This window comes from Abrus precatorius, unplaced genomic scaffold (assembly GCF_003935025.1).
Source record: "Abrus precatorius isolate BTA unplaced genomic scaffold, Abrus_2018 Scaffold10, whole genome shotgun sequence".
Classification (NCBI taxonomy): Eukaryota; Viridiplantae; Streptophyta; class Magnoliopsida; order Fabales; family Fabaceae; genus Abrus; species Abrus precatorius.
The window spans coordinates 21,101,457-21,123,458 of record NW_020874292.1 but is presented as its reverse complement, the minus strand read 5'-3'; the positions used below and the strand labels follow the sequence as shown (position 1 = coordinate 21,123,458).

Below are 22,002 nucleotides of genomic sequence, written 5' to 3'. Positions count from 1 at the left end.
GAAATTTTAGTTTCATTAAACACCAACTCTACAAGAGGAAGAAGAGTCGAGTGTCGGACACCGATACTCCTGGACACTGCTCGGACATGTCTCCAACACTTTTTTACAAGTGTCCAAAAATTAAATTACTTTTTTTGGCTGTGACACGGTGTAGACATGGCTGTGGATGGAAGACACGATTTCAAAGCGGCTCACTCCAAAATAAAATTCAAAATAAAAAAAAAGTTAAAAGTTAAATATTACAAAAAAAATTAAAACTCCCTCCTTTCTTCCTATACCTTCTTCTGCACGTTTGTTTTCTATTCTCTATGTTAGGTTTCTCTGCACATTCTTCTCATTGTCGACTTGTAGTTTAAGTTTTTTTATCATCCCTCATCATTTTTCTCCAGACAACATTAATTTTTGTTATTTTTACTAGTAAAGTTTTTCTTTTTCTATTCATCTTTGTTTTATTTTTTTTTATTTCTATTTAGTATTTTCATTTCTGTTCCTGTTTCCTTTTCTTTTTCTGTTCTCAAGTTTATATTTATATTCTGCTATTTTATTTTTCTGATTTTTATTGTATTTCAATATAAATTTTTCATGGTAATTATATTTAATTTTTTTATATATTTATACATAAGCAGTATCCCGATATTTTATATTTTTAGCCGTGTTCCAATATCCGTGTCATGTCCGGTGTCCGTGTTGTGTCAAAGTCAGTGCTTCATAGTATACAATGTATTCCTTCACAAATGAAATTCAGAAAGTGATTTATAAATTATCTTTTCAGAATTTAATTTTCAAAATTATATAACTTTTTCTGCAAATTATTTTCATAATTTGATTTCCAGAAGTAATCACAAAAAATCAAGGAAGGTGTGAATAGGAAAAGTCAGGCGCGCCAAAACAAATTTCCCTAATCCAAGCCATTACAAGCCCATAAGAAATCCTTAAGTTGTCCAACACTACCAGTTTCTAATAAATCATTACGAATTTATTTCATATATTCTACAAGTTACTGTACCATCTTTAGATGTCACCAGAAACTGTGAACAAGTTCCAAACAAAGAAAAAAAAAATGTGCAAACTCATCAAAATACAACCAGAAGAAATGAGCTAGAACCTGCCTACTTTTTTAGCTGGTTTTTTGAGATGCACAAAGAAGAAAGCAATAATAATATTATACTTTATTACTCATGTCATTTGAGCAATACCATAAGCAGAGACAAAAATGAATATACCATACCAGCCTACTTGTACAAAAGGATGGTCTCCTCCTAATGTCATATATGCTAGCAGAGATGTTCCTTACTAATAACTAGTTACTTATTCAATGCTAATTACGTAATGATTGCTGTTGAGTGTTGTCAAACCAGGGCCCTTCAATCCTCACTTATGTGTCTATTGGTAGTTCCTAAATTGCACATTTCAATTAGCAAAATTTCCTAACATATGTTAGTTATCTTTGTAATACAGTCTTGACAACAAAGTGTTCCAAAACATACTGCTTTATCATGCATACAGTGCACAATATCATAAAACAAACTGTTCTGTGGTATATAAATTCTTTTTCTTTTATCAATTATTATAATATACACATTCTCAGGCAAACTCAGAAATACCTATGCTACCTAATCAAATACAGTCAAATATAGGCAGGTAGGTCAAGTCCTGAGTGAACACAAATGCCTGTATCTAATGTCATCGATACAAAAGAGTCACAAATTGCCAGACAGAATTGGGATATGAAAATAAAGACCAATATGTCCAAGTCAGGAAAAATCACTTAAGGCCATGTGAAACAGAAATGCCAACTCAGTTGGAATGCCAACTCACATGATTCATTGGATCCTGTCAGAGTAGCAAGAAATTACACCATAAGATAATGGGACTTTGTGATTTCAGTTTTTCAAATCATGGTTTCGGAGTCATTCTGGTCATCCTCTTCATTAGCCAAAGCAGGATCATCAGCTATAATTACAAACTTTTATGGCGACTCTTTCTCATTCAACTGCCAACTAACTGTCCCATAATATCATTGAAGCTCGAACCTGTGTTCAGGGGTGTGCTGCTGATTAAATCGGCCAGGAAGCTTTGAGCTGGTCTTATAGCAATCACCACAAAGATCAAAACCAATCTGCTCCTTACAGTCAAGGCATCTATATCTGTCCCCAGTTATTGGGTACATCTGCCCAGACAAGCCACAAACATTAACACACTGTAGAAAACTAGGAAGTACAATAATGGTTGCAACTTTGACCAATATTTAAAATTAGAAAGAAAACAACAGATTGGTTTTTGGAAAACATAAAAAAAATCTCTAGATTTAAATTAAACCAAACAAGCATGACAAGAATATTAAGGGCTTGTCTTCCTCAGCTAAAACCTAGAGAAAAGCATAAAAATGAAAAAATGCTAATATGTTTTGGGGGTGGGGAGGGGGGATGAACGGGATCTGAGGAAACATATATCAAATATCACTCATTAATACATCCAGCTTTAAGCACAATGCTACACTTCCAAGTGGAACCATTTAGATAAACTCGAAAAACAAAGAAAACATTTAAATCATTTTTAAAATTTAGGCTTAAATATGTCTTTAGATTTTACAATTTTTCAAGATTTTGATTTTAGTCTCTCAAGAAAAACTTTTGCCTTTATTAGTCCCTGATTTTTCTAGATTCAATACTTTTGGTCCCTCTCTCACTGATGTGGCATAACAAAAACTTCACTAGTAGCACAAAAAATCAACACACAGCAACATCTTAGTCATATCATAACTAGGGACCAAAAGTGTTAAATTTAGATAAATTTGAGACTAAAACCATTTTTTTTAGGGACAAAAATCAAAATGTTGGTATAACATAGGAACTAAAAACATATCTAAACCTAAAATAAACTTCTATAAAAGCATCATTTATATGTCAGTGATACTGAATATAAGTATTGCAACTTACAAGTATAGGTTGCAAACCATAAGGTTACAGCCACAACAGGTTATGTATGTATAACTCCCTTTCTGGACATTGGATCATAGGACCAAATGTTGATCATAAGTCAAACATCTAGCAGTTAACAAAGACAAGCAGCCACATAAAATGATCACCACCTATCTGAGTCAATGAAACACAGATTTTTAACATTCAAAGTTTCAAACACACTCATTTCCACTCTCCCCAACCCTAAAAGAGCAGGAAAAAAAAAAAAACACTTAAAAGAAAATACAAGCTATGATAAAGAGGCATTACCCCACAAAAATCACAACCAACTCCTACATGAGTGTTCAATCTGGGATCAGACCATGGCGATATCGTTCCTCCTTTACCATTATGCAAAGAACCTGAAAGCAGACAATATATAGTAACTAGAGACTAGAAGAAACACCAACAAAACAGAAGAATAGTAGCAATGAAACCCCAAAGTACATATCACCAGCCCCTTATTCTATAATTTTTCAAAGTCATCATGAAAACCTGCTCAAAGGAAGGACACACCCAACATAATGCAAAAATGCAAGCAGATTATTTCAGAGGAAATCATTTACAATTTTCCCATTTAAAGAGAAATCGATAAGTTTTACATGTTTTCATTTTAAACAATTAAAAGCCATATAAAAACATCAAAATATCATATTCCATTCTTTTCACAGTAGATCCTACAGCTACACTTTAAATATATGGTTTCTGTTCTCATTATATTTTTCACCCATTATATAATACAAGGCCTGGTTCATTTTCAATCAAAAGTGAAAGGAAGTGAAAAGTTCCCCTTCAAATTTTCTTCCATTCGAAACAAGGAAAAAGAGGATTCAAATAGAAGGTATATATGATATAGGCTAGAGAATACAATGAAAAACATCACTCTATGCAGTATACTACTGCATTAGACATAGCATTAATATTTGTAGGCTCATGACCAAGGTAGTCAAAATCGAGATCCTACTTAGGATCGGAAAGGAAAGAAAAACATGTAACTCGTGGGATCGTAGAGTGGATCGTAAGATCCTACCTAATGTATAAAACTATATTTAAACATATAAATGCATATAAAAAAGAAGATAAATAAGGAACAAATACTCTTAAATTCATAAAAGACAATCATAACTCAAACATTAATGACAATAAATATGTTTTCAAGTCAATTACACATAAAACTCAAAATAGTACTAAAGTAAAAACAAACTAGTCAAAGTGTCCAAGATTGGTATTCCTTATTCTAACAAATCATTCATGTTTTGATCATACTAATCATCTTCTATTTGGTCTTCATTTTCTTCATCTCCAACTCCATCAAGGTTATCATCAAAAGTAGGAATCTCTAAATCATCTAAATTTACAGGATCATCATCAGCATCATTGGAATCATTTCCAACTTGACCCAAGTGTTCATTTGGATTCAAATCCAAGTCCAATAAGTCATCAACTTCTAAATCATCAGCATTGGATGAACTTTCATTCCCCATAATCCATTCATCATCAGATGAAAGATCATCAAGATTAAAGTTCATAACTTTTCTAGATGTCTTTTTCTTGGCCAATTTTGAGTTAGCCATCACATAAACATCATTCATAGTTTGTTGTTTCAAACGATTTTGTCTCTTTGTGTGGACCTAAAAAATATATAAATGCAATTGATCATTTGCTAGTGCTTAATAGGTAAAGAAAAAGACTGCAATTTCTCATAGACTTAAAATTTTACCATCTCAAAAGCACTCTAATTATGCTCACATCCAGAGGAGCTACATGTCAAGTTCAATATACGAATAACAAATCTTTGAAGCTCTGGATGTCTATCTCCATAATATTCCCACCATTGTGTTGGAGTTTTGATATTAGTTTTAAGTGCATTTAGGGTTGCCTTGCCACCAAAAATCTTCTTTTTTGCCTTGAAATCTTCAAGTTGAGCATCAATTTTAGTCATTTCCTCATCATTTTCTACCATCCTTTCTATACAATCATATAATCCACGTTTAACTTCAAAATCCGCTTTAAAACCAAGACTGTAGTGTAAAAAAAAATTGAGGTAATAGGCTGCAGCATGCAATGGCCTATGGAGTTGATTGTCCCATCTTTCATCAATGACATTCCATAGAGGGAGATAACTAATATATGAAAAAATTAAATTAATTTTCAAACAAAAATAACTAAATTTTTTAATTAAACTTAATAATTTATTTACCTTCTTTTACTCTCATTGAAGGCCTTTACTATCTTCTCTTTAACTCGGTCCATTTCCTCGTAAAGGAATGCCATAGCTGGAATCTCATTCGAATCAACCAAACGAAGAAATTTGATTATAGGATATGCACCTCTTAAGCAAACAACAACGCCTTTCCAAAAGGTTTTATCCATAATCACATCTTCAACAAACTTTTCGTCTATTGATTTAGCAAACCAGCTAGTCTTCCATTGATCAGATGTGAACATTCTAACCAATGCTCCCTTGTGCTCTTGAAGACATCCCAAAGTAAGGTAAGACGTAGCAAAGCGAGTCATGGCTGGTCTCACCAAATCCCTTCCCTTTGTGAAGAATTGCAATAAAAAAATTAGGGAAGTCTTTAAATAAATATAAGTAGCAATTTTTTTTCCCTTTGAGATTGTCTCTTGATGAATGGGTAACTTCTTCTCCAAATCCTCCTATATCAAATCTATGTAGTGAGCAGCACATGGTGTCCAATACAGTTTCTTCCTTTTCTCCATCAACAATTCACCCGCAGCCTTGTAATTTGCTGCATTGTTAGTCACAATTTGAACCACATTTTCTTCACCAGCCTCCTCTACAATGTCATCCATCATTTTAAAAAATTTGTCAGCTGTTTTAGATATGAGATGCATCAATTGAAGTAAAAAAAACTGTACCCATAGGGCTGTTAACTAAAAAATTCAATATAGTACTCCTTTTTTTGTCAGTCCAGTCATCCGTCATTATTGTGCATCCTGTTTTTCTCCATTCTTCTCTATGTGCTTCAATAGCTTGCATGGTCAAATGCACATGATGTTTCAAATGCTTAACTTTGATTTCATGATAGGAAGGTGGCTTGAATCCAATAACATAATTTGTAACCGATTCCAACATCTTATGAAATTCTTCACTCCTTGCCACATTGAATGGTATGACATTGTTGTAAAAATAAAAAGCAATATCTTGACACACTTCTTCTCTCAAATTGTTTTTGAATATGTTATTGAGAGTGACTTGATTACTTACTCCTCTCTTCTTGAAAATGTTCTCACTACCTTCAATTTCAACCCCTTTTCTTTTTTCACCAGAATCGCCATCACCATCACCTTCTCCAAGAAGTTCTTTGAGTTTGCTATCTGATTTCTTCATTATTTTCTCTTGTAAGGAGGACACAACTTGCCACATTTCTTTCCTCACTTCATCACTAACCGAAGAGCAAGCACCCACATCTTTCTGTGTTTTGGCCAAATAATATTTTAAACGGTAAACTCCACTTGTTATTATTGTTCGACAATAGTTGCATAGTATTTTTCGTGCATCTCCATCCATAGATAATCCATTTTGCCATGTCACATTACTCCTGTTTCCAGGAACATTTTTTCGCAAAGAACCAGCCACAACAGCACCCTCATTGAGCCAGTAGAAGTGTGACCAATGGTAGGATTTGCAACCACTCTCCTACTTTCTAGTTGCCCTCTCTGGATTGCAGGTGTACTTTTCTCACGTGCAGACATCTTCAAATAGGGCAGAAATATCAAAACAGAGGTAGGTAGACAATCTTACTTGCAAAGCACTGAACCAACCCACCACTCAATCACCCCCAAGTCCTGGTCGCATCCAAAAATGGTGGAGAAAGAGGTGATTTGAAGGAGAAAAGAGTAGAGAATGGGGAAAAAAAATTCGCGGTGCTAGAGAAGAAGTGAAATGTGCATCGCGAGTCTAAGGAAGAAGAGAAGTGGGGATCGCGGTGCTGAGGAAGAAGAGAAGTGAGGGTCTGGTGCCGAGGAAGAGAACAATGCGTCGCAGTCGGCGGTGCTGGGGAAGAGAACTTGCGTCGCAGTTGCAGGTGGGCAAGCGAGAAGGGGATAATGAAAGAAAACCCTAAAATCTGAGATTACATAAGTCAGGTCAGAAAAACAGGAGCGGGTCAAATCGAGTAATTTGGTTTTTTTTAGAAAATGGGGTTCCATCAAACTCGTCCAAGATTGCACGCTTCCACGTGGAAGATAGTGCAAGCCCAACGATCTTAGAAAAGCGCGTCACAGCATAGGAACGTGATTGGAGGACCTGCAAAAGACCATAAAATCGTCCGATCTTATGAGTTGAATTGTGGTTTCGACTACAATGCTCATGACTCACCCACTTAAGACATAATATTTGGATTTACTTCCTTTTTATCGAGGTTAAAATTATGGGGTTTTAGGTACAGAGTGAGGAAGAAAGGTGAAAGAGAATGAAATACTAATTGATAATAGAAGAATAAACAGGGAAAATGAGAGAAAATATATATTATTCCTCAAAATGAAATAGAAATACAGTAGGATGATGGTTCCTACTACTACAGAGCAAGCTCCTCCAAAGAGGTTAACACCTTTTGGTCATAACAGAATTCCAAAATATCAAAAGACGTCCCTCTCTCCTTCCCTTATATTCCAACTAGTTCTCTTGTTAATTAGCTAATTCTGTTACACCCTTGGCCACCTTAGCATTTCTTATCGCACCCATTTCTCCTCTCATATACTCTCCAAATCTTGGGCCTACTTTCAAAGTCCAGGCCCACATTCCCAATCCTAACGATATTAATTTAAATGTATTACCATTTACCATGTATCAAATTGTTGATGTGTTCCATATGTTCATAAAATCTAGAGCACTGACCTTTATTTATATAGATCAGAACCCTAACTAATTAGGTCAACAAATAACGTTAAGATAAGAAAATAAAGTAACTCATCCGCAGTTTGTGAACTGTGCCCGATCCTAACCGCTACTGCAAATTTTTTAGAAAACACAAAGATGTTAGGGGGCATTTTGGGAATTTTGGGTTGAAATAAAAAAGGCTTTTAAATGGGTTTAGAAAAACCAATTGTGCCTCTTCCCATTTCTGCACCCTCTTTTCTCTGACCCCCTATTTTTGTCAACCCATTAACCCACTATCTCCTGTGGCTTTCTGGTGAGCAATGTTATCAATGGTAGTTAATAGATCACCGCGTAAAGATAAAAACCTGCTATAAAATTATGACATATGCCATGGTAGCTTATGGTGGAAACATGGTGGCCATAATAAAATAATATAATACATATATATACAAAGAACTGCAAAGCGTAATAAAAATTATAAAAACAAAAAACTAACTACACATGTCAAAATCAAGAAACCTAATTGATAGAAACCCATCAAATAACGTCATTCTCTATAACCAAGATATCATAAGTCTTGTAATAATATCATAACACAAGTCTCAAAGCATGATAAGTTCAATACAAACTAAAAGCCATCAAGCCTCAAGTGAAACAAAGTGATAAAAAGCAAGAAAATATAGAGACAAATTGAGGAAGCTTGTTATTTGGCCATGTTAAGGAAAATTGCTGCTCAAACCAAGGTAGCAATGTTAGAATAAAAATTGAATGAAAAATAGAGAAGGAAAACTGAGAATGAGTGGGAAAACTAAGAAGTGAAGGAAAACCGAGAAATGAAAGTGAGAAGAGAAAGAAAGTTGAAACAATAAATGAAAAAAAAGAGAGAGAACAGAGGAGGAACGTAGAGAAGGGAAAGAAAAAAGTGGAGGAAAAAACAAGCTCAACAAAACATTCAGGTCACCATAAGCAGGGAAGGTGACCAGATGGGAAGAGGCGAGGGAGATGGGAGGTTGCAGTGAGAGGGGAACAATGCAGTTGAGAATGAATACAGAAGCTAGTAGGGGTTGAAAGTCTAAATTTTATGGTTTTTTCTATACCTAATTCTTCTCTTTTTTGGAAGTTTATCAAAATTTTTGCCTTGAGCATTGCGACCACCATGCAATTAAAGCTGCCATTGAGCCACCATACCAAGCCATATGTATGGCAGATTGTTAAAAAACTACCACCTTTTTTTACCATGGCTGCTATTTTATAACACTGTCAATAAGCTGATGATGGTGTTCTCCAACCAGTTTTTGGAGTTTCTAACAAACCATTGTTCTCTGACCATTTTTCTGCACTTTCGGCCAAATAAAAAAATAGACCAGAACAAAAAAGATGGAAGAACAGCAGCACTAGACTCAAACTCAGATCAGTTGCACACTGCTGGGTTTGGCTACAAACCAGGCTGCACACGCTAGGAGGACTGTTGAATTGACAAAACTGTTAGGGTTCATAGCTGCTAGAGACAAATTGGGTTCAATAAAAAAGAGATATGAAAGAGGCATCAATTGCATTAGGATTCAACAAATGAGACTTTTTGAGGAATTTTCAGAGTCAAGGTGAAATCGTAAAATCACAATTTGAGGGATTTTATGATTTAAATCGGGATTTTACAACGATTTTACTAAGCCACGATTTTACCCACGATTTAAATCGATAAGGCATCCAAATTGGGATTTAACTACTTTGCTTCTTCTGTTCTTAATAACTAGGTACCACACTATATCTTGTTTCCTAAACAGTCTTTGCATCCTTTACCTCCCTGTGTATTTGGATCCCTGTCTTTGCTTAGTTCATAATATTAGTCTAGGTAATGACAAGTCTTTTACTCGTGCTCACAAATGTGTTTTTCTTGGTTATAGTCATTCACAAAAGGGTTATAAGTGTTACTCTCTGACTCTTAAGCATTATATCATCTCCACTGATGTTACTTTCTTTGAGTCTATTCCCTTCTTTAATTCTTCTACAATGTCTAAGTCAAGACTAGAGCATGTCATGCCTTCTCCATTAATTCTAATTGTTTTTCACCCACCAAAGATCTCACCTCCTCTCCGTCCATTATAGGTGTTGCATCACCGGCCACCAGCTCCTCCTTTGACCACCGTTGACATACCATGTGACCCACTGCTGGTTCCAACTCGTATCTCCTCTGACCTTATCACTTGACATTGATCTTCTTATTGCCCTCTGGCAAGGTATACATTCCACTTGTAACCCTTCTCCTCCATTATGCTGCTTTATCCTATCATCGTCTCTATCTTCTTCCTAGTATTTGTCATTTTCTTCTTTGACCTCTATTTCTATTCCTATGAATGTAGTAGAAGCCCTCTTGCATCCCCTTGGCATGAAACAATGCTTGATAAAATGTGTGTGCTTCACAGTAGTAGCACTTGAGACCTCGTTTCTCTTACTTTAGGTAAATCTGTAGTAGGTTGCAGGTGGATATATACTGTCAAAGTTGGTCCTAATGGTCAAGTGGATTGCCTTAAAGCTCATCTTGTGGTCAAAGGTTATACTCATTGTGGGAAAGGGAGTAGTTTTAGGAAAGAATAATTTCCAAACAGTATTTTTAGAAAGTAATAATTAGGAGATTTGTTCATATGTATAGATATGCAAAAATAAAGATCCCATAATTCAAGGGGTCCTAGAATAGCATAGGAATTAATGGTGTTCCCTAAAATAGCATACGATTGTTGTATATATTCTATACATTGTTTCAATGAAAGAAATACCAATTCTTAACCTACTTTTGAGATGGTATCAGAGCTCCCGACCTAAAGGGCTCTGTCTGTGCACTCTTAACCCTAAGACAGTAGCCTGCATTGCTGCCGCATTCCACACCATTAACCCTAAGACGACAGCCTACATTACTGCTAAATTCACTGTGCCTCAATAGCACAAATACCCTGTTTTCTGCTCTCTCAACCTTTATTGATTTTGTGACTCTACCTACATAATGTCAAGTGAAGAAGTCGTGAATCCTACCCCAGAAAAAGAGGATACCCAATCCCAACAGACTGGAGAGCTACAGAATATTCACCCTACGTATTGTTTGGACAGAAGAAATTACTTGAAGTGGGCCCAACTTGTTCGCACCATACTCAAGGGAAAAGGGAAGTTAGGTCATCTGACAGAAACTGCACCTAAAAAGGAAGATCCCAAGTTTACTAAATGGGATGAGGAGGATTCAATGATTATGGCGTGGCTCTGGAATTCAATGATTTCAGAAATAAGTGATACTTGTATGTTCCTTAACTCCGTAAGAGAGATTTGGGACGCTTTAGAGCAAACCTACTCTAAAGCCAAAGATGCTGCCCAAGTATATGACATAAAAGTAAAAACCTTGGCAGCAAAACAAGGGAATAGGACTGTTACTGAATATGCCAATCAGCTGAAGTCTTTGTGGATGGAATTGGACCATTATAGGGTCATAAAAACTAAATGTTCTGAGGATACAGCAATTCTGAAGGAATATATTGAACAAGACAGGGTGTATGACTTCCTTGTTGGTTTGAATTCTGAATTTGATCAAGTAAGGATTCAAATCTTGGGGAAGAAGAAAGTAGGAGGAGTCTCATGTTGGATATTCCTGCAGTAGAAAACTCTGCTATGGTGGCTGAACAAATGAAAGGAGGATTCACACGCACGAAGAAGAAAGATGATCTTTGGTGCACCTACTATAATAAGCCATGCCATACCCAAGAGAAATGTTGGAAACTGCATGGGAAACCTCCAAACGGAGACCGAGAAGGAGGACACAGAGGCAACTCCTCAAAGAAGGGAGGACAAGCTCATATTGTTGCTGAAACAAGTGAGGAAAGGAAACTAGAAGTTACGGCCCAAACTGTTGCTAATCTCAATCAAGATGAGATAGAACGGGTGAGAATCTTTTTCAACAAATTAGAAAAACCTACAGGTGCGTGTTCCTTGACATACTCAGGTGAGTTTCCTTTTTCTTTTGGACTAAATGTCTCAAATACAAACTTTAACCAATACTGGATCCTAAACTCTGGAACCATGGACCACATGACACCATTAGCCAAACTCTTCTCCACATACTCTCCATGCCCTAGTAATAGGAAAGTTGCTACAGCTGATAGAACTCTTATAATTGCAGATGGCTGTGGAAGTGTTCAAATCAACCCCTCAATTACCCTGAAAAATGTTCTCCATGTCCCAAAATTATCTACTTCCTTGAAGATCCAAGTCTGTCCAGCCAAGGCAGAATCTGTCACTCTTTCAACTCAGAATCTGTGTTAAGCAACAGAGAAAAAGTCATACTTTATCATCATTGATTGGGACATCCCTCCTTTAGAATCCTCAGAGTTATGTTTCCCTCTTTATTTCACAAAATAAATGTTGAGAATTTTCATTGTGATGTGTGTGAATTTGCTAAACACAAGTGTGTACCTTTTCCGATTAGTAATAAAATTACCACATTTCCCTTCTATCTTGTTCACAATGATGTTTGGGGGCCCTCCACTGTTCCAAACGTATGCGGTGCTCAGTGGTTTCTCACCTTTACAGATGATTGTACTCGGGTCACATGGGTTTTCTTACTTAAACAAAAATCTTAGGTCAGATTGGTCTTTCAAAATTTTTCCTCATGGTTAAAAACCAGTTTGGTGTTAACATTAAGAAGCTTCAATCCGACAATGCTAAAGATTATTTCAATCATGTCCTTACTTCCTTTTGCCAAAGGAAGGAATAATTCATGAGTCTTCCTGTGTCAAAACACCACAGAAAAATGGAATTACGGAAAGGAAAAATGGGCATATCCTTAATCAAACTAGGGCATTACTATTTCAGAATAATGTTCCAAAAAAACTATGGGGAGAAGCTATCCTTACTGCGACCCATCTCATCAATAGATTACCCTCAAGAGTCACAGGATCAAAAAGTCCTATGGAAGTTTTGTCATCTTTCTATTCAAATCCGACTACTACCAACAATCTCAAACTGCGAATTTTTGGTTGTCTCTCCTTTGTTCATATTCGTAGTACTGATAGGGGGAAACTTGATCCTAGATCCTTGAAGTGTGTCTTTGTGGGTTACTCTTCTACCCAAAAAGGTTATAAATGCTATCATCCACCGTCCAAAAAATTTTGTGTCTCGGGATGTCACTTTCAATGAACAAGAGGGCTATTTTAGTATACCTTATCTTCAGGGGGAGAATCTTGGTGAAGATAAGGAAACAAAGTCTGGCCCAAATTCTGTCCTCCCTGACTTAACTTTTGAATCCTTACTTGACCATATTGAAGGTGAAGGTGATCATGAATCAGAAAAAGGTGTTGAAGCTGTACTTGAATCAAACCAAGGTGTTAAAGCTGTACTTGAATCAGAACAAGGAGTGTTGAAGCTGTACTTGAATCAGAACAAGGAAGTGTTGAAGCTGTACTTGAATCAGACCAAGGAAGTGTTGAAGCTATACCCGATACAAGGTATGGAAAAAACTTAGTGTACTCAAGAAAGAAAAAGGCCAATCCAAGCTCAACCCATGTCCAAGAGTCCAATCCGACTCTGTAAGCAAAGGTAATATCCTTTGATTCTTCCACTATGCAGGTTGAAACCGAAACACAGATTGATGACCTTGACCTTCCGATTGCTATTTGAAAAGGAACAAGGGAATGCACCAAACACCCACTGTATCTTCTCTCCAACTACCTGTCCTTTAAAAATTTCTCCCTTACCATAAAACCTTCCTTGTAAACCTAAACACCTCAACCACGCCTACTACCCTATCTGAGGCTTTGTCTGACAGAAAATGGAAGCAAGCCATGGATGCACTGAAAAAAAAAAAGCAGCACCTAGGAGTTAGTTACTCTACCGGATGGTAAGAGACCAGTCGGTTGTAAGTGGGTCTACACAATAAAATACAAGGCTGATGGATACAAGGTAAGACTAGTTGCCAAAGGTTTCACTCAAACCTATGGGGTAGATTATTTGGAGACTTTTGCTCCCGTTGCTAAGATGAATACAGTTAGAGTAATTTTGTCTCTTGCTGCCAATTGTAATTGGAATTTGCAACAATTCAACATAAAGAATACTTTTCTACATGGAGAGCTCAAAGAGAAAATTTATATGGAGATACCACCGGGATATGGTGGAGATGTTGCTGCCAACACAGTTTGCAAGCTAAAGAAGGCATTATATGGGCTGAAACAGTCCCCACGGGCATGGTTTGGCCGATTTACTAAAGTTATGATAGGTCTGGGTTACAAACAAAGCCAAGGGGACCATACTTTGTTCATTAAGCACTCAAAGTCAGGGGAAGTAACAGTATTGTTAGTGTACGTAAATAATATTATAGTGACTGGAAGCGATATAGGTGAACAGAAGACCTTGTAGACTTCGATATTTCTTAGGAATAAAGGTGACACAAACCAAGCAAGGCATTGTAATTTCTCAAAGAAAATATGCATTGGATATATTAAAAGAAACAGATTTGACGGGGCCCAAATCTATGGAAACTTCTATGGACCCTAATTCTAAACTTCTTCCAAGTCTAGGGAGCCTCTTACTAACCCAGAAAAGTATAAGATTTGGTTGAAAAACTAAATTATCTCACAATTACTTGACCAAACATCTCTTTTGTTGTTAGTATAATAAGTCCATTCCTCAACACTCTATGTGAAGGACATTGGGATGCATTGATTCTCATCTTAAAGTATATTAAAAGAGCTCCAGGCCTGTATGAGAACAAGGGTCAAAATAAGATTATTGGATATTTTGATGCATGTTCTCATGATAAGAGGTCGATATCTGACTATTGTATTTTGATTTGAGGTAACTTGATTTCTTGAAAAAGCAAGAAGCAAAATATAGTTTCTCTTTTCAGTGCAGAAGCAGACTATCAAGTCATGGCTTCAACCACATGAGAACTTGTATGGTTGAAACAACTACTTAAAGAATTAAAATTTGGAGAGGATACACAACTGACACTCATTTGTGATAACCAAACAGCTTTACACATTGTATTGAATCCAATCTTTCACGAACAAACAAAGCATATTGAGATTGATTGTCACTTCATTCGTGAAAAGATCTTATTTGGGATCATCACCACAAGCTTTGTCAATTCAAATGATCAACTGGCATATGTATTCACGAAGTTTGTAAAAGGTCCTCATATTAAGTACATATGTGGCAAGCTCGGTGCATATGATTTAAATGCTCCAGCTTGAAAGGGAGTGTTAAATATATGCAAAATATGCTATTTAAGAAAATAGCATTTGTATAATTATAGTAATTAGGTAACCGTATATTTATTCCAGAATATGTAGCTATAATTAGGATTACCCTTATTAATATAAATACTCAACCCGTGGCATAGTTGAAACACACGGAATTCATTACATGCTTTCTCGTTTTCTCTCACCTTAACACATACGATTACTAAAAAAAACTTCCAACAGTATATCATTTTCTATTTGCAGGTGTTATGACCACTTGTAATAGCAGTCGTAGCACCACTAGAGTGAAACTTTTAAAAAATTGCCCTAATAACAGAATTGTTTTGGGAGATTTTTTACTTATATGTTTTGATTAAGAGCTGACTTTTTAGTTTTAATTATGAATGTCATGAATTTTGAATTTTTAAATTTTTTAGCATTTATATATATATATAGTATAAAATATTTAATTTGTACATAAAACTTCTAAATAACAATCATTCCATTATAGCATATTTGGTGTCAGCAGCTACACGTTGCTTCTAAGATTGATAACTTGCCTCCATGTAGAAGAATCAAAGAAAAGGAACATTGTAATTTATTAAACAGGATTGGAGGTAAATGGAGTTTAATTAAACCATTGGGAAAGTCAATGTAATTCATCTTATATTCTATGATATGCAGTTTCTTCTAAGATATATATTTTGATTTGATGGCCCCAAATGCAATACTATAACATATGACATCCTAATCCTGAATTACTAAATGCATTTTTCAATTATGTTTTTCTCTTCAGAATTTGAATTATTAGCATAAGATGCAACACATTGGATTCAAGCAAGAAGCATGAAATAAAGAAGTGTTTTCAGACATTATTTGTGATTGCAGGGTTCCTATGAAACAAGGAAACCTCTAGATAGCTATACAACCATTGAGGCTTAGTGGCAGAAAAGTGCCAAAGCATTTTAAAAAAAGGGGGGTGGTGGATGGCAGTGTTGAGAAGATGAGGAGACATGCAAAAAAGGATAACATTAGATGACAGAAACTCACTTAAGATGGTTTGGTTGTGAGGAGAAGACAATCTAGTGTAATACTCCAATTAAATGGTGTAGAAGACTGAATAAAAATGGTGTATCACTTAATGGTCTACTTAAATTTGATACTTCGATAGAGCCCAATGGGGTTGTTTGATCCATAGCCAACTTGCCTAGTGAGATAATGCTTAGTTGTTTCGTCTCAATTTGAATTTTACAGTCAGGAAATCTATGTAATATCCATTGACACTACTATTTCTATCATTTTTCTTTCAATTTTAAATTTTAATGCTTTTGGCTTTAGCATACTCAAACAGGCCAAACCATTGTCATGTAAGATATTCTAACAGTCTTCGAGGAAAGTTAAGATATAGATAAATGTATTCCAATATTAAAGTATACATTAAATAAATTAGTAAGCAAAGATACATACATGATGTGGTCTCAGGTTTGACTTTGATTTGGGCAAGTTGAATTGCATCCCTTCGCTGAGCATATTCATTTGGAAATCGCTCAGCCAAAAAGTGATCAAGCGTCAAACAAACTCTTGGTAATCCTCTTGGATGTGGACTTTGACAAACATGACATCTAAGCATCTCTTCAGCTACGTTAATTATACAAGTCTCACAGTATACTGCAGAGAAAGAGGGAAAAGTGAAATACAAATATGTCAATTGCACTATGTTAGGTTCAAAGGTGGGTAGGAGAGGAGAGGGATTTTAATGAAGGGGTGATGAGGGAAGGGAGGGGGAACAAAATAGAGTCTTCTTGTTTGGTATGGTTAAAAAGGAAGGGATGAAAGAGGAAGGGATGGAAGTGGAAGAATGGGTCCCCTTGTTTGGTTAGAAAGGGAGCATAGGTAAATAAAACTCGAGGATAGTTTTGTTAGCACACTTTAAAAATGATATACAACTTTCCCTTCCCTCAAAAATTCCAAATCCCCCCAGTATTGGAGGGGAGACAAAATGGGAGGGAAGGGATTTTACACCTTTGTGTCCTCTCTCCTCCCCTCCAAATTTTTGAACCAAATGTGGTAAAATTAAAAAAATCCCTCCCCTCCCCTTGGCTTCCCTCAAATGAAATGCACTGTTAAGTTTGCTGCAATTGGTGACCTTAATGTTATAAAAAAGGGAAAACTTAAAGTTTATCCAGAGTGCATCAAGTACCATGACCACAATTAAGAACAACTGGATGAAAGAGAAGCTGCTTGCACATTGTACACATCACATCTGCAATTAATATTTCTTGTTGATTGTGATCATTATTACGTAATTTCTTTTCATCATCAGGAGTCCCGATAACTTCAGGTGTTCTGTCAGAAGAGTGCTCAGAATATATGGTGGTGCCTTGACTGTCTTCATCTCCTTTATGAGTTGCAGATCCTGATTGCTCCATACTTCCAAAGGATTCTATGCTGCATGAGTTGGACACTGAATTTTTAATGTTACAGGAAGGTGAAATCCCAGGGTGATCAGATACAACTTGTGATCCACATGTACAAGCATCAAACTGAGGGGAGAAACAGCCCATATCCTCTTCTTTCTCTGAAACATGAGGTGAAACGGAAAATTATGGTCAAACATTGCCCAGTAAAGTAGACAAAAGGATTATTTCTCTTTTATGATGACTGGAATTTTACTAGAAAGAAACATGATGGCAGGCAGGAGAAAACCAACAAGGTGAGTATAAGGAATACCAAGAATTAAAAAATACTTTAAAAGAAAAATCTCATTTTGAGGTTTAAGATTATATATATCATGAGAAAAATTTTTGGATGATGGAGCAGCAGAAACTTATCCATGCATATACTGCACCAGTAGTTCCAAAGAACTCTCTGTCTTGCGATTTACAGTTATCATATTCACTTCAAACACAAGTAGTAGGTCTAGAACTTTCCTGGTGCTGTGTTCCAATAAAATTCCTCCTACATACTGCAATTCTGGATGCAAGAGAATAGACTATCATTTTTTATACCATAATGACAAAACAGATTGCAATCAGCAAAGCAGTCAGAAAGAGGAGTATCTCAATCCACTCTTTCAGCTAAGTCTATGGTAAACAAATGAAAAACCTCTTCCACAGTTTGAGAAAGGTGACCAAAAAAGAATAACATGCAATCAAACTCTGCAAGTTACAATGCTTCTACTAAAGCCACTCCACTTTTTTTTGCCAATGTTGGCCATATAGCAGTCATGCTGTAATACATGTTTTGTCTTGCATGAATGGAAAAAATAATTTTAGATGGGGCCCACCAGATTATTTTCTCACACAAAATTCTGAGATTTTGGGTAGGAAGAGATGCAGGATTTTTTTCATTTTTCTGGTATTTTATTGAATATAATTTTTAAAATAATAGAAAAATATTTTAAAAAATTAAAAATTACATAATTAAGAGAAAAATGCTATATTAAAAATTATATGTTTTTGTTAAAATGAAATTTTTATTGTTATTATAACAACAATTTTTAGTATAAATCTAGAAGTCAAGTTAACTTTGGAATCATGAATCATAAATCGGATCAAATGGTACCGTTCATAGGCAATGAAAAATAATTTCAAATATATCATTATAATCGATAATTGCTCAACGTAATAATTTTAAACAACATAACCATAAGGGTCTCAAAACACAATTATAAGTCATAATTTTGTGAAGCCAAGCTTTCCTCTAGGAAGAATGAAAACAGGGCAATGGAATAGACAAATAGAGTGCATGCATTGAATGAGTGAGTGACAAATAGATTAGTGGCATAACTAAATAAGACAAGTTCAGCAGTACATCGAATCCATTTCAATAATCGTTTAAGCTTATATCACTCCTCAATTTCTTTCATGAGAATTGAGGAAAGAAGAGTAAAAAAAATAATCATAATGAATCATTGAAACGTGTGATTCATATCAGTGATACAAGATTGCACCAATTCATTCATGTATCATAAGATTCAAGGTCATTTGAGACTCATCATACGATACAAATTGCTGGCTACCTGAATCCCATTAAATTGTATGATTCAAATTGCGTATCTTAAGATTCTAATAATCATTCAACGTTTCATTTTTTTATGGCAAAGAGAATGGTTGACAAGAAGTGCTAAAAAGCTGGTCAAGTTTATGCAATCTAGGTTTAATCCTGTCTCTACTATGAGATATATCAACATTTGAAAGTACAAGCATGACCCGTAGACCTAATTAGTTCATCAATGATAGATAATCAATTTGGTGACAGTAGAGAGTAACCACATATAAATCACTGTTGTCAATGCATGCACACAAAGCAACCAAACACAGTGGATAAAAGTAAACTTTTTAAAAAAATTGACAATATAAAAATAATTACAGGCATTCCACTCTCTGAAGCTTTAGGTGAAACACAATGCAGTGCTTTCGCAAAAGGAAATTGTATAAGGCATTCTGCAGGTTATATTTGAATATATTATGCATAAAAGCCCTTGGAAGGAGAAACATACCAAGCATCTCCTTTTCCCTCCTCCTGTAAGCATCAGGATAGATCTTAAGAAGCAAATAGTGAAGCATTTGACAGATCGTTGGAAAGTGATAGTATGGATGCCTACAAATCGGACAATGAGACTCATGCAAACCACTCATTGATTTATGGACACACCAGAAACAGGATATGTGACCACAAGCTACAATCAGGGAAAACACAAAATATTAAAATCCATCACAGTTTACTAAAATAAAATCATTGCAAGTAACTTTAAAAAATTTGATGTTGCCTTACATAGCACAATAGGCTTGTGTAATAGATCCCTGCATCATAAAAGTAAAATCCAACAAGGACAATTTGATTAAGTTAATAGGGCATGTCATAGACCAACTTAAAAATACACAATAAATAATTAAAAACAGCTCCGACTCCTTTACAGACAAGAGAGTAAAATTTGTGGAGTTCACAAATGCGCAAAAACCAAGCCATAAAATAAAAAACAAATTATTCAATTTAAAATGCGCATACTTATCTAAATATTCAATGCAAGTCAAATCTTAGTTTCGAAATAAAAACAAAATTTGAGAATGAATGAATGAAGCATTGCTCTGCTTGCAAACTCAAGCTGAATATAGTTCTTCTTCCTCTTCCAATTACGCTTGAAGTTCTCCGTTTCATGGAAACAACAAATAAGACAACAAAAATATAGAGAAGGAAAACGGAATTACAGGCAAACACAGCAAACAAAGGGTTCGAAGATTTCTTGGTGTTCGTTTTCATCTTTCAATGCGTTATTCTCCATTCTCTTGAAAGATCGCCGACGGAGAGAGGAAGCGTCTAACAACAGAGGATCTGATCAAAGTGCACACCACACCAATCATATATATAAATATATATAACACGTATCATTAAATTATTTTTTCTAAAAATTAAAGATTTATTGTATCAATTTTTTAAATTTAATAAGTTTTATAAATTTAAAAAATATTTTATTATATTAAAAGTTAAAATTAAGGAGAAAGAATTTTTAAAATTTTAAAATGAATTATAAAAATTTTAAATTAAAATGAAATTTAAATGATAAAAATCAAATACTCTACTTAGAATAAACTATAAAGCATCACAAGAGATAAAAAAATAATTACTAAAAATGCTCACGTTTAAGATATAATTCTTAAAAAGTATTTTTGTTTTTATAATCAAAAGATAAGATATTTAAATGTAAATAAAATTAATTTAAAATAATAAAATTATATATATGGTCTAGAAAATACAAAAATAAATAATTTAAAATTAAAAGATATATTATAAGAAATTTTATATTTAAACTTAAAAATAAAGGGTAAATATAAAAGAAGTAGAGTGATGTGATAAAAAAAAAAAAAAAGAGAGAGAGAGAGAGAGAGACGCGTACTTAATATATAAAATAAATATAAAAATATGTCAAAGAAAAAATATTTTTTATGAATAAAAACGGAGAAAAGTAAATGATTTGTAGAATTAGTTTAATAATATAATAATATTCTTAAAAATTGAAATACCTACCATCTATCGTTGCTTAACTGCCACGTTGAAACATTATCATTTTAAAAATAATGGGAGGAAAATGAAGCCATGCACACACGCGTAAGAGAGTCCGATTAAATTCAAGTTCTGTATTTAGAAACTTTTGACTCTTAGAGTATTGTTCAAATTCATTTTTAAAAATTGAAAACTGTTTTAAAAGCAGAAATCAAATATACCCTTAATTTTTCAATAATCGTTAGTTTAAAATTTTTTATCAATCAGATTAGTTTTATAAAATTTTATTAAAAAAAATTAATAAGTATTTTGTCACATTATTTTTGTTTTAACAAATATTATATTTTTAAAACATAAATATTAAATTTTAGATAACACATTTATAATATCAATATTACGTAAGATTTAATATACATAATCATAAATATAAATATAATATAAAGATGATTGAATAGTAAAATTGTTTAATTTTATATTATATAAAGTATTAAATAATGTAATTGTGCAAGTTTGACTATCAATAATATTAATAGATTCTCACTTATATATTAAATATCATAAATATAAGATTTTATTTTCTATTTATTTACTATAATATTATTTAAATGGTATGTGACAAAGATTTCTAATTTTATTCAATAAAAATAATAAAGTGATGTTTAAAATTTGTGATCGCAAACAAGAAGTGATGAACTAAGTTAAATTTAATTTTTTTATGTAGATAGTTGAAAAAACACAAAAAGCAATTTTATTTTTTTTCTATTTCTCTCCTCCACAAGTGATATTAAAATTGATAGTTCATTCAAGTCATATCAAAGTGAGGTTCTTATTTTCTTAATAAGATAACAAGAAAAAAATTGTAATTGAAAAAGAATTACTCTTTTTATAAATTTTAAAGAACTTCTTAGTTAATAAATTTCACAAAATTAACAAGATTCCCTAAACTTCTTGCTCTTCTTCTTTTCCTTCATCTACAACTTAC

At 34.2% G+C, this 22,002-nt stretch overlaps 1 protein-coding gene across 2 annotated transcripts; it reads right to left on the bottom strand.

Moving 5' to 3' along the window:
• Nucleotides 1-1,536: 1,536 nt before the first annotated feature.
• LOC113868764 (E3 ubiquitin-protein ligase PRT1-like) lies at nt 1,537-20,352 on the bottom strand. 2 transcript variants are annotated; one of them, XM_027504640.1, is made up of 7 exons: nt 20,228-20,352; nt 19,794-19,822; nt 19,519-19,698; nt 17,218-17,595; nt 16,485-16,685; nt 3,231-3,322; nt 1,537-2,170 (listed from the first exon to the last, which is right to left on the bottom strand). In XM_027504640.1, exons 1-7 carry the CDS (start codon nt 20,299-20,301, stop codon nt 2,018-2,020), a joined length of 1,107 nt encoding a protein of 368 aa, XP_027360441.1. In that variant the 5' UTR covers nt 20,302-20,352; the 3' UTR covers nt 1,537-2,017. The 2 variants fall into 2 exon arrangements, with proteins under 2 accessions (XP_027360441.1, XP_027360450.1); XM_027504649.1 differs by lacking the exons at nt 1,537-2,170; nt 3,231-3,322 and adding an exon at nt 7,992-8,532.
• Between the last annotated feature and the right edge of the window lie 1,650 nt (nt 20,353-22,002).